The sequence below is a fragment of the Antechinus flavipes genome, chromosome 1 (genome assembly GCF_016432865.1).
Source record: "Antechinus flavipes isolate AdamAnt ecotype Samford, QLD, Australia chromosome 1, AdamAnt_v2, whole genome shotgun sequence".
Lineage (NCBI taxonomy): Eukaryota > Metazoa > Chordata > Mammalia > Dasyuromorphia > Dasyuridae > Antechinus > Antechinus flavipes.
In genome coordinates, this window is record NC_067398.1 from 649,660,321 (window position 1) to 649,673,278 (window position 12,958).

The 12,958-nt window shown below is 40.0% G+C and overlaps 1 protein-coding gene across 1 annotated transcript; it reads right to left on the reverse strand.

The window, feature by feature from the left end:
• Positions 1 to 9,045: 9,045 nt before the first annotated feature.
• EXOSC4 (exosome component 4) lies at positions 9,046 to 12,958 on the reverse strand. Its single transcript, XM_051971332.1, has 3 exons — positions 12,536 to 12,958; positions 10,723 to 10,929; positions 9,046 to 9,442 (listed from the first exon to the last, which is right to left on the reverse strand). Exons 1-3 carry the CDS (start codon positions 12,704 to 12,706, stop codon positions 9,083 to 9,085), a joined length of 738 nt encoding a protein of 245 aa, XP_051827292.1. The 5' UTR covers positions 12,707 to 12,958; the 3' UTR covers positions 9,046 to 9,082.

A 12,958-nucleotide genomic window follows, 5' to 3' on the forward strand; every position in this document is an offset into this window, starting at 1 on the left:
AAACCATAAAAATGACAATTCTCTAAATTAATCTATTTACTTGGTGCCATACCAATCAAGCTTCCAAGAAATTACAGAGTTAGAAAACTAACTAACTGTACAGAAAAAAATATCAAAGTTCATCTGGAAGAACAAAAGGTGAAAAAAAGGAGCAAACCAAGGTGGCCTCGCTGTACCAGGCTAAAACTGTGTTTTAAAGCAGCAGTCACCAAAACCGTGGGTACTGGCTAAGAAATAAGAGCAGTCAGTCAGTGGGACAGGACAGTATTACAGTCAATCACAGTAATCTAGTGTTTCATAAATCCGAAGGCCCCAGCTTCTGGGATAAGAACTCACCACTTAACAAAAATTACTGGTGGTATGGCAGAAGCTAGACACTGACCAATACTTAACACCCCACACCAAAATAAGATCAAGATGGTATAAAAGGGTATAAAAGAAGATACCATGAGCAAATTAGAAGAGCAAGGGATAATTTACCTCTCAGATCTGTGGAGAAGGAAGGAATTTATGGCTAAAGAAGAACTGGAGAACATAATGAAATGCAAAATGGATAATTTGGATTATACTAAAGGTTTTATACAAATAAAACGAATGCAGACAAGATTAGAAGGGAAGCAGAAAACTGGAAAAATGTTTTATATCTAAGGGTTCTGATAAAGGTCCCATTTCTAAAATATATAAGGAATTGGCTCAAATTTATACGAATACAAATCATTCTCATTTGATAAATGGTCAAAGGGTACGAACAGACAATTTTCAGATGAAGAAATTAAAACCATTTCTAGTCATATTTCTAGTCAAAATGCTCTAAATCATTATTGATCTGAAAAATGCAAACTAACACAACTCTGAGACACCATTACACACCTGTCAGATTGGCTAAGATGACAGGAAAAGATAATGACTAAAGTTGGAGGGGATGTGGGAAAACTGGGATACTGATACATTGTTGGTGAAACTGTGAATGGATCCAACCATTCTGGAGAGCAATTTGGAACCATACCCAAAGGGTTATCAAACTATGCATGCCCTTTTACTGGGCTTATATCCCAAAGAAATTATTAAGGAGGGAAAGGGACCCACATATGCAAAAATATTTGTGGCAGTCCTTTTTGTAGTGGCAAAAAACTGGAAACTGAGTAAATGTCCATCAGTTGGATAATGGCTGGATAAGTTATGACATATGAATGTAATGGAATATTATTGTTCTGTAAGAAACGACTAGCAGGATGAATACAGAGATGCCTGGAGAGAATAACATGAACTAATGTTAAGTGAAATGAACAGAACCAGGAAATCATTATACGCAGCAACAACAAGATTATATGATAATCAATTCTAATGAACGTGGCTCTCTTCAACAATGAGATGATTGATGCCAGTTCCAATGATCTTATGATGGAGAGATCCATCTGCACCCAAAAAGAGGACTGTGGCCACTGAGTGTGGATCACAACATAGTATTTTTACCTTTTTGTTGTTGTTTGCTTGCATTTTGTTTTCTTCTCATTTTTTCCCTTTTTGATCTGATTTCTCTTGTGCAGCATGATAAATATGGAAATAAATTACAGAAGAATCGCACATGTTTAATCTATATTAGATTACTTGTTATCCAGGGAAGGGGATGGGGGAAATGGAGGGAGAAAAATTTGGAACACAAAGTTTTGCAAGAATGAATGTTGAAGGGAGCCAAGATGGCGGAGCAGGCACACACGACTCTCTAAGCTCCTTTCCTTCCCCTCATAACCAACTATTTAATTCAGCCTCAAAAATAGCTCTTCACTGCTTAAATTCATGAAGATGAGAAGCACTACAACTTACCAGCTGAAGTCAATCCGGAAGTTCGCCAGGAAAGGTTTGTCCTGAGGGGCCAGGAACAGACTAGCACAGGCAGCGAGAGGCTAGCGTCCTGAGCAGACCAGGGGCGGAGGTAATCTCTGTGGCTAGAGAAGTTATAGAGATGACTCTGCTATAGGCTAACTGCTCTGCCTTGACTACAAAGCAGTAAACTGGCAGAGAAATTAATGCCTGAAACAAAGGGTCCTGTAAAAAACGCCAGAACCTAACAAGATCTGGCCGTAACCCCTCAAACCCGGAAGTGACTCAGGCAGACTTTACCGCAGCCCTGCGGCCATATCCGGCAGTTTGGGGCTTTTGCGGGAGCAGTTACAAATCTGCACGGCAGGGGGGGAGGGCGCAGCCTGGGCAGCCTCTGATCTGCAGAGTGGGGGGCTCATCCTGGAGCAATAGAACCTTCCCAGCTGACTGTGCTTCGGGGCAGACACTTCCGGTCCCTGCAAATCCATTCACTGCTCAGCTGCTAATACCCACAGCCCCAGGGCAGGGTTTGGCTTGGGGCAGTGAAACTCTCACTGCTAAGTGTCTAGCCCCAGGGCTATCGTTATCTCACACAGCAGGGGTTCTTTGCAGGGCACTTTCCCAGCCCGGCCCTGCAGGCCTGAGTTACTCTTTCCCAGAGCACTCCAGTACTTCGCTGCTTTTTGTAGCCGGCTGGCAGGACAGCTACCCATCCATATACCTTTCACTGCTCTGCAGAGGAAGCTGATAACCTCCTGGCTTTGAAGGCAGACCTTACAGTCTTTAACAAAATGAGTAAAAAAATCAAAAGAACGATTGATAGTTTCTACACAGAAAAAGAACAGCGTTTCAACCCTGAAGAGATTAATAGCAGACAGTCTCCAGGCAATTATTGGTCTCCAGTACAAAAGGCTCTCCTAGAAGAGACTATTAAAAACCTTAAAAGAGAGCTAGAAGAGAAATGGGGAAAGGAAAGAGAAGCTATGCAAGAGAGCAACAACTTCCTAAAATGTGAATTGGAAAAGATAAAAAACTCCCAAGAAGTGCAGGGAAACAGAATTTGCGAATTGGAAAAAGAAAATAACTCACTAAAAAAAAAAAAAAAAATTAGTGAAATGGAAAAAAATTCCATAGAGCAAAACAACTCAATTGGACATATACAAAAAGAAGTAAAAAAAGCTAATGAAGAAAATAACTCACTAAAAATCAGAACTGAACAAATAGAAATGACTGATTCATTGAGACATCAAGAATCAGTCCAGCAAAACCAAAAAAAATGAAAGATTGGGAAAAAATGTCAAATATTTACTTGGAAAAACAACAGACCTGGAAAATAGACCTAGGAGAGATAACCTGAGGATCATCGGACTACCAGAAAATTATGATGAAAAAAAGAGCCTAGATACTATTTTACAGGAAATCATCAAAGAGAACTGCCCAGAAGTAATAGAAACAGAAGGGAAAATAGGCATTGAAAGAATTCATCAAACACCTTCTGAAAAAGACCCTAAAATAAAGACTCCGAGGAATATTGTGGCCAAACTTCAGAATTTTCTGACTAAAGAAAAAATTTTACAAGCAGCCAGGAAAAAACAGTTCAAATACCGAGATGCCACAATAAGGGTCACGCAAGATCTGGCTGCCTCAACATTAAAGGATCGAAGGTCCTGGAATCAGATATTCCGAAAGGCAAAAGAACTTGGAATGCAGCCAAAAATAAACTACCCAGCTAAACTGAGTATTTTTTTCCACGGAAGAAGATGGACATTTAGTGAAACAGAGGAATTCCATCTGTTTCTAAGGAAAAAACCAGACTTAAACAAAAAATTTGATCTCCAACAACAGAAATCAAGAGAAGTAGAAAAAGGAGAAACTAGACAACATAGTAAAGTAAGAGAATACAGTTCAACCCAACTCCTCCTACAACTATTTCAACAAAGATGAGAAATTGAAGGATACACTGCAAGACTCAAGTGTTTCATTCAAGTCCTCTATCTTCAGAGTCGATGTTCTTTTCACTTGCCATTGTACTTCCCATGGTCAGGCACACTGTAACATGCCCTTGACTCCTGTGCCTCCAAATCCTGTATTTGGAGTGACCAAATAAATGTCTCCTCCCCAACCCACTCACAAAAAAAAAAAAAAAAGAAAAGAAAGAAAGAGAGAGAGAGCTAGAGCACAAGACCTGGAGTCAAGAAGAACTGAATTCAAATCTAGCCTCACATCCTGCGTAGCCCTGGACAAGTCATTTTACCTCTGACTATCTGACAAAATGGATCCACTGGATCCACTAGGGAAGATCTCTGCCAAGAAAAGGCCAAATGGGGACAACAAGGGCTGGACAAGGCTGTCACAACTGAGCAACAACCAGAGAGAAGTTTTCCTGATGCCAGGACCAGCCTTCTAGTCACTGTGCCACCCAAAATGCCCTTATTAATATGCCTATTAGCAACCTTTGTGTTATATATGGTTATTTTAATATGTGCCTATTAACACTTTTGTGTTATATGTGTTAATTTTAATATGTGCCTATTAACAACTTTGTGTTATATGTTATATATTAATTTTAATGTGTGCCTATTAACAATTTTGTATTATCTTAATTTTTAACATATGCCTATTAAAAAATTTTTGTTTTATTAAAAAAAAAAAAGAATGAATGTTGAATATCTAACATATATAGGACTGCTTGCCATCTCGGGGAGGGGGTAGAGGGAGGGAGGGGAAAAATCGAAACAGAAGCGAGTGCAAGGGATAATGTTGTAAAAAATTACCCTGGCATGGATTCTGTCAATATAAAGTTATTATTAAATAAAATGAAATTAAAAAAAAAAGAATGAATGTTGAAAACTACATATATATTTTGAAAATAAAAAGCTGTTATTTAAAAAAGAATTTATATCATGGAATATTCCACTTCCACGCATTTGTGCAGCCTAAACCTAGAATTCATTAATTCACTACTACCACCCCACAGATCCTTATATCTTGCCTATCTTCAAATTCATTCTTTATCCTTCCCCCCTTCTTAAGTCACCAAATATCTGTATTCATATTGTAACCTTACTCCTCTCCTCCACCCCAAGTAGATCTGTAAACTCATAGAGGACAAAGAGTTTTTCCTCTTTATATGTCCAGTGTTCAGTAACATGTTGGTTTAACTAACACATTATTCATTGTTTTATTTATTTTTTTCTTCTATTCAAAACCCTTCCTTAGCTTCCTACTTCCCCACAAGATAAAAGTATATACTTCTTAACCTGGCATCCAAATTCCTTCAAAATTTGTGTCCAACACAGGTTTCCTACTTATCTCACTCTAGTCACTTCATTTCCGCCAATTGACAATTCAATCTTGTACTTGCAATGCATTTTAATGCATTTACTCCTGTCAACCATGACTAGAATGGACTCCCCCCTCACTTCCAGCTCCCTCAGAACCCCTCTGGTCCTTCAATATCAGGTGCCATCTCCCTCCAGAACTTTGCACACAATAAGCCCTCCTAGGAAACTTTGCTTGGACCTCTCCATACTTAACCCCTTCTCCTACCAATCAGTTAGTTACTTATATACACTTCCTTCTCCTCCACTGGATTCAGCTCTTTAAGAAGCTGTATTTTCATTCTTCACCTCTGCCTTTCTTCCAGAGCCCACCATGGAGCTTCACACAAAGTACACAGGTGCACATGGAGTCTCTCCCTTTCTCCAAGGCACATCCTGAGGAGTCATTTCCTTCATTTCTTTCTCCTCAGGCTTTTTTTCTCTTGGAATCTTTTTTCTTCTTTCCTTTGAGGGATGGAGGTGATGGATGAGTTTCTGTAGAATTGCCATTACACACTGCCTTTCTCTGTAATGTGTCCTGGGGATAGTACATGGTGTTATCGAGTTAGTGGTGTAGAAGGTATAACTAAAAGCTGCTTTAATCAAAAGGTTTAATTGATGTAGAATTCCATGGTGAACTTGGCTGGAGTTGCAACCTTGATAAATGGACTTTGCCTAGAAAGTCTGTCACTCAATTCTGATCAATAGGGATATGTTCAAAGACTGAATGCAGTTCAAAACACACTATTGTCACCTTTTTTTTCCCTTTTTTTTTCTCATGTTTTTTCCCTTTTCTTCTGATTTTTCTTTACCAACACAACTCATATGGAAATATATTAAAAATGAATGTATACCTATATCACATTGCTTGCTAGAGTAAGAAGGGGGGGAGGTAAGAAGAAAAAAAATGGAACTCAAAATTTTACAAATATGAAAATTGAAAATCATCTTTATAAGTAATTAGAAAAATAATATACCATTAAAATAAAATTTTAAAAAGAATGTAAGCTACTTGATGGTAGAGATGGTTTTCATTTCTATAGCTTCAATGCCAAGACATATAGTCTATGTTTAATAATTGTTTGTTGAAGTTGAAATAATAAAAATAATGGTCAACATAAAAAAATCAAGTTATTTTTCTTTTAGTCTCTACCCTTCTTTCTCCCCTTCCATCCCCCAATGCTTTTAAGGTATAGGATGTTTGTTTGGCTTATAGCCATCCCCCTTTTAACCTTTTCCCTTTATTCTTTTTTTCCTCTATTGAATTTGATGTATTTCTACACTAAAAATCATATTTATAGAAGTACACGTACTCAATCCTACTTTGATTGCTTCAGATAAATGAGTTTTAATACTTGCTTCTCCTTACCTTTTTTTCTTTGTGTATTTTTCTCATTCACTCCAATTAGAATTAGAAATTCTATTCCCTTATTCCTTTCTCCCCTAGTATATTCCTTTTTATTCTTTCTTCCCCACTCCCTTCTTTTAAACTTACAGAAAACCAATCCATCCTCCAGGATTTTTGTTTTTTAATTCAATTGCCTCAAAATCCTTTAAAGACATAAAGGTCCTGAGGGAGTTTTTGTTTCTTCTCTATTAGAATGTTAGCACATCATTATACAACCCTTTTCAATTGCTCATATAAATTTACCTCCCTAGGTTTTGTATTTATATTTCAAAGTTCCTTCTCAGCTCTGGTGTTTTCATTAAAGACTCTTGAAAGTTTTCTATTTCATTAGATGGTCCATTTTCCATTTCCTTTCCCATCCTTGCATCCCTCCATCTGTGTGCTGCTTTGCAGGATAAGTTATCTTTGGTTGTAAATTTATATCTTTTGCTTTTTGGAAAATCATATTCCAAGATTTCCTCTCATTTTTAGTAAAGAGTTGCCATATCATGGGTGATATTATGGTTCCTTGTTATTTGAACTGTTTCTTTATGGATGCTTGCTGTATTTTTTTTTTTTTTTTGAAGTAAAAGTTCTAGATTTTGGTTGTGACATTCCTGGAACTTCTTTTGGGATTCCTTTTAGAAAGTGGAGTCTATCTTCATTTTACCCTCTGATTTGGACATTTTTCATTTGTGAATTCTTGAAATATGCTAGGAATTTCTTTTTAAAAAATTGATTTTCATGGAGTTCAACAATTCTTCATTTATCTCATCTTGACTCTTCCCCAGGTCAGTTGTAATAGATCTTACTTTTTAAAAATGTTTTTCCATCTTTTGATTTTTTCCTGTATTCATTGCTATTATATGGAATCATTGCTTTCTAGTCTAGTTTTCAAACAGTCCATTAGTTAAAGTTCACCACTTTTCTAAGCTACTCATTCTAATTCTTTTTTTCAGAATTTTTAATCTTTCATTTCTTTTATGTATTAATATAGTCCTTTTGGAAAGTTCATTTTCATTTATGTGAGAGGGAGTTTTTCTATTCCCAGCAGGCTTCTGGCTGTCTTTTTGTTGTTCTTATTGTTTGTTTATGCAGTTGTTGGGTGGGAAATCACTTACTCGAGTTACTCTTTGAATGTCTTGATCATTGTTCAGTCTTGTGTGAATTTCAGATTTTTGCTAGGTAGGTAAGTGGGAGTTGGGTAGTTTGCCACCATTCAGGAAGCCCTCTTGGCTGAAAATCTCAGGTTTCTCAAAAGACCTTGTATATATTTTTCCCTGGTACTTTTCCTATCACTTGTATCATACTTATTTGTGTATATGTTATTCCCTCATTAGACCATAAGCTCTCTAAAGGCAGGGATTACATTGATTTTCATCTTTATATGCCCTCTACCTAGCATATAGTAAATACATCAATTAATATTTAATACCCATTGTCACCTGACTTTCCTTCAGAGTTTAGAGTGTTACTGTATCTTTAAAGGCCAAAAGGAATATTGAGAAAAAGCAATGTGTGCTAGCATATGGTAGGTCAGTTGAAAAACATCTTTCTATAAGGTTCTTCTCCTAATAGAATCAGGGAATATAGCTTACCTTTGATCTATAGAAAATCTATGGAAAGGTCACAGAGGCAGAATTTGAGGAGAAACTGTTTTCTTGTTAGAATTATTTTAAACTTGATCTTCTAAAGAAATAGATAATTCTGTAAAGAATCTGTAAGAAGCTAGCAAACAGTGTAGTGTACAAAGGTTACTGACTAGAGGTAAAGAAAATGAATGAATATAGCTTATTTCCTAAAAGATTGAATGAATCTAGCTCTTAGTTGAAGAGAAAAAGAAAGAAAAAACTTAAGAGATTTTAACCAGTCTCTAGAGTGAGCTGAATGTTGTACTGTACTTCTGGATTGGAATGAGTCATTTACTTTTATACAGAGGATGTGAGGTGATCCTGGCTAAGAATTTTCTTAGAGCCAAAATACTATAAATAATTGCATATGTCTTTATTAGCTGTTGTTTTAGTTAAAGACTTGTGTGAGTTCCGTTATTTTAATATTTGTTCACTATATAGAAAAACAAGTAATTGCTATTGGGATAGGAGGTTTTTCCAGTTCATTAAGTAATTAATATTCAATGAAGTGGGTAGGGGCAAGAGCTAATTAATGAGATGTCCATTTTATTAATTAGTAAGAAATTATTCAATTATACTCCTGGATTTAACAATGTATGTGATCAAATTAAATATAGCACCAAGTCAAGTAGTAGGCTACGGGTAAACTTTCTTAAGCTTCAATGATCCTTAGACATTTACCTATACTTATTAAATTGAAAGACCTTGCATATATCTGAAACATTGGCATTGACACACCAGTGGGACTTCCCATGTGTGAAGCCCATCTATCCTGTCAAGTCCCAAACGACTGTTCCTAAAGGGAGGAAGGACTGCTGCCCCTGTGGAGAAAAGGATCTGGTGATAACAGAAAAGCAGAGGGAAGGCTATGGAAGCACCAGCCTCATAAGGAAAGACCAAAAGACTTTATTGCAGGGTGGGGGTCAGTCTCCAAGAAGCAGGGCAGCCTCCCGGACATGCTGCCTGACCACTCGGTCCAATAAGGCGTGAACATCTCGGGCAGCCTGGGAAGCCGCTTCTAGTACCTGCTGCAGGTGGTCCTCATGCAGCCGTGCATCCATCTCTAGTAGAGCAAGCTGGCCGGAGGCGGGTAACAGAGCCAAAGCCAGCTGGGGTCCACCCGCTGCCTCTTCCACGTGGCTCAGGTCAGCCAGGGCTGTGCCATCCACGAAACCGGCCGAACAGGCACACACAAAATCTCTCATTGGGATCCCTGCGTCCAACACGGCTAAAGTAGCTGCATTCACACAGGCTGCATAATTACCACCATCTGCCTGTAGCACCTAAAGTCAAAGGATTTGGAAGTTGAAGGGATCTAAGAGGTCTTCTGATCTAACCACTTCATTATGTAGAGGGAAAAAAGTGAATCCCAGGATACCTGATCCAAGGCATCAAAGGGAGTCTATCCCTTTGTTCATGGGAATCATCCTCTACCCATGTTCCCTAGACATATCTTGAATCCTTTTCCAATTTTCCCCCCTCCCTCTACCAATGTCTTCCCTCTAAAATACCTTATATTTCTTTTGTTTATACTTATGTGTAGAGATGTTTTCCCCAATAGATTGTAAGCTCCTTAAAGGTAGGGCTTGTTTCATTTTTATCTTTATTTTCTAGCCTGTAGTATCTAGCACATAATCTCTTAATCAATGATTGCTGATTCAATGATTTATTGAACCTGCATCTTCCTTTCCATCTTTCCCACTCAAACCCCTTTCCCCAAACTGGCTCCTATCTGTTCTCACCATCTCTATTTAGAAATCCTGCCTGTCACTCCAGGTTCAATTCTGGTGTCACTTCCTCCAGGAAGTTTTCCCTTATCCCCTCCTCATCCTGAATGGGAGTGAGTGCCACTATCTGAGGCCCTAAAGCACTTTCTCTACACTCACTAGTCACATCCCATCTCATCATTTGTGAGAACACTTCCACACTCCATCCAGGGAGCTCCGCCACAGCAAGGGCGCTGTCTCCTCCCCTGATGCAGTACCTACTCCTGAGAAGCTTGCCTGGCTTCAGGGGTAAATGCAGAGTGCGGAGGGTTTGGAGGTGGATGAGAGGAGTGTCTGTCTACACTGTGCACTCTTCCCAGTAGAGCCCCCTGGCCGTGGAGTTTCATGGAGGCAGAACCCATGTCTGGTAAAGGATTAGGAAACCTGGGGTCAAGTCCAGCTCTACCACTAACTGCAGTTGCTGCCCCTCTGGATTCCCCCTCCTCTTGTCACATGAGGGCGTTAAGGTGTTTCCTGGTTTTGCTGCTCTGTTGAGCCAACTACTTTCACAGGAATTACTTTGTTTTAACCTCACAGGAGCTCTGTGCAGGGAGCTGAAGAGCATTATTACCCTTATTTGACAGATAAGTAAACTGAGGCTTAAAAAAGGAGATGGGACTTGTCCAAGGTTTGGAGGGTCAGAACCAGTACTAGAAACCGCTTCTGACTCAGGCTTCTTTCAAGGAGACAGACCTTTCTAAACACCTGCCTTCTTTATATCACCTTACCCTTTACTTTTCTAACTCAAAGGTCTACTATTTCCAATCTGTTCTCCTAATAAAAATCTGTACCATTACCTGGACATAGATGTCAATCTGGGAGCGAGGGTATAACTGGGTCAGGATGGCAGCCTCAAAGGTCTGCCTCAGCTGGAGTCCCATTTCACAGGCCTTGCGGTCCCCATGGGGCCGCCGCTTCCGTTCCCCAGTGCTGAATGTGGCCATGCTGTACTGGCAGTTCACCAGTGCTCGGTCTGGCAGTGCTCTTGATCGAGAACCCCGCATCTAGGAAAATCAGGGAGTGGACACATAGGAAATGTGTTAGATAGGAGCTGTGGAGTGGGGATTAGAGGGGGGTCACATCCCAAACCTCCCTTTCACCAAGCCCTGGAGAGTGGCTTCCTCAGCAAATGACTGACAAAGCCAGCATATTACAGTAGAAAGGTCCCAAGGAATAAGGGACCCCAATTTTAATGGAAATCCTACTTATATGTCTATCAGCAAATTCCTTAACTCTTTGGGAAGAATTCTTCATTTTCTAACTGAAGAGGGGAAAGCAGATGTCCTCTAAGGCCCCTTCTAGGTCTAATATTCTTTATTCTTACATATTCTAACTCATGACATACTGGGATCATCCTATAATATTCAAGACTCCCTTATTCCATCAATGACTTTCTCCTTTCATTAATATTCGCAGTCACTTCAGTTCATAGGGACCTCTCACCTCATAGATCTAGGGCTTATCACTATTAATTCCACCATCCTATCCCATGGGAATGAGGAAGAACACTGGATTCCTTGTTACATCCTTCTACAATGGACTCTTCCATGGAAGGGCCAAGCAGGTTCTCTTCTTCCTTTTCCTGTGGACCCTCAGCTCCTGTTTACATAAAATCCAGCCTCAAAAACCTCTTAGCAGTGTAACCCTGAGCAAGTCTTTTAACCCTGTTTGCCTCTGTTTCCTCAGCTGTAAAACAAGCAGGAATAGCAAACCACTCCAGTACCTGTGCCAAGAAAATCCCAAATGGGATCATGAAGAGTCAGACAGGACTGAACAACAACAAACAGTACCTACTATGTGTCAGGGACTGCACTGAGTACTTTTTACATCTATTTCCTTTGATCCTCACAACAATCCTGGGAAGTAGATATTATTACTCCCAATTTATAGATGAGGAAATTAAAATTAAGTATCCCAGAGTCACACAGCTGGGAAGGTGTCTGAAGCTGAACTCCTTCAAGGAATTAATTCCACATTTTTTGTTTTGTTTTGTGTTTTTAGAAATTCTTATAGTTGTTTTCCATGGGAATCAGAGAGACAGAGAGAAACAGAAAGTGAGGGAGAGAGAGGGAGAGGGAAAGAGAGAAGGGGTGAGTGTGTTTTAGTTTTTTACGATCGCAGAGCCGGGAACACAATAATCGATAATCGATTCATAAATGCCCGCAGCCTTTCTCATGCTCTCTGAGTGGATTAGCGAGGTTAAAATTAATACAGTTCCAGCGCCCAGATACTCAGACTGGGGAGCAGTAGCAGTTACCTCGTACCAACTCGCAGTGGAGGGGAGGGGTGAAGCTAGAATTCAAATTCATAAATAACATCATTGCGGATTTCTCCCCCAAAGAACCACAGCTATTCCCCTCAACCTCCACCTCCACCCTCCTCTCAACCTTCCATCCATTCCCAGGAAGGCTTGGATGGGACTGGGACATATGAGGTCACGCCCCCTTTCCAATACAGCGGGATGTCTTTTTACAAGGAAGGCTGCGATTGGTCCGGAACACTAAAGTTACGCCCTTTTCCCAATGTGAAAGCTACAATTGGTCCAAGACCCTGCGAGGTTACTCCTCTCCTTTTCACCCTCCAGAAAAGCATCCCGAAGTTGCCTCACACCTCGTGGGGTCCGTAGACCACAGCTAGCGCCTTAGTATTGCCTTGTTCGATGTAGGCCGAACCATCGGCTTGCGCGAAGACGCCCATCCGTGCTTGGATCTTGCGCAGTTCTCCGGCCCTCCGCCCGTCCACGCGGTAACCCTGATCCGACAGCAGCTCCAATCCTGCCATGCTTGTAGTCCCGTCTAACCTAGCTCGACTACACTTCCCGGCGGTCCCTACCACTTCCTGTTTTTACCTCCGCTTTCCGGCAGCCCTCACTTCCGTCTTCAGGTCTTTGACAGCAACAGGGTCACGGATGTAGACCAAGGAAGAACATCAGAAACCATATAGTCCAAACCTTTAGTTTTTATAAAAGAGGATACTGAAGCCAAGAAAGCCAATGGATTTGTTGGAAGCCACCCAGTCGTTCTCTAACTCCCA

Bases quoted from the DNA above. Each gene is read 5' to 3' on its own strand.
- EXOSC4 (XM_051971332.1), bottom strand. From the start codon at position 12,706: ATGGCAGGATTGGAGCTGCTGTCGGATCAGGGTTACCGCGTGGACGGG. The intron at 10,930-12,535 runs GTGTGAGGCAAC...TGATTTTCCTAG, and splicing joins TGGTCTACGGACCCCACGAG to ATGCGGGGTTCTCGATCAAG. The intron at 9,443-10,722 runs GTAATGGTACAG...CTTTGACTTTAG, and splicing joins AGATTGACATCTATGTCCAG to GTGCTACAGGCAGATGGTGG.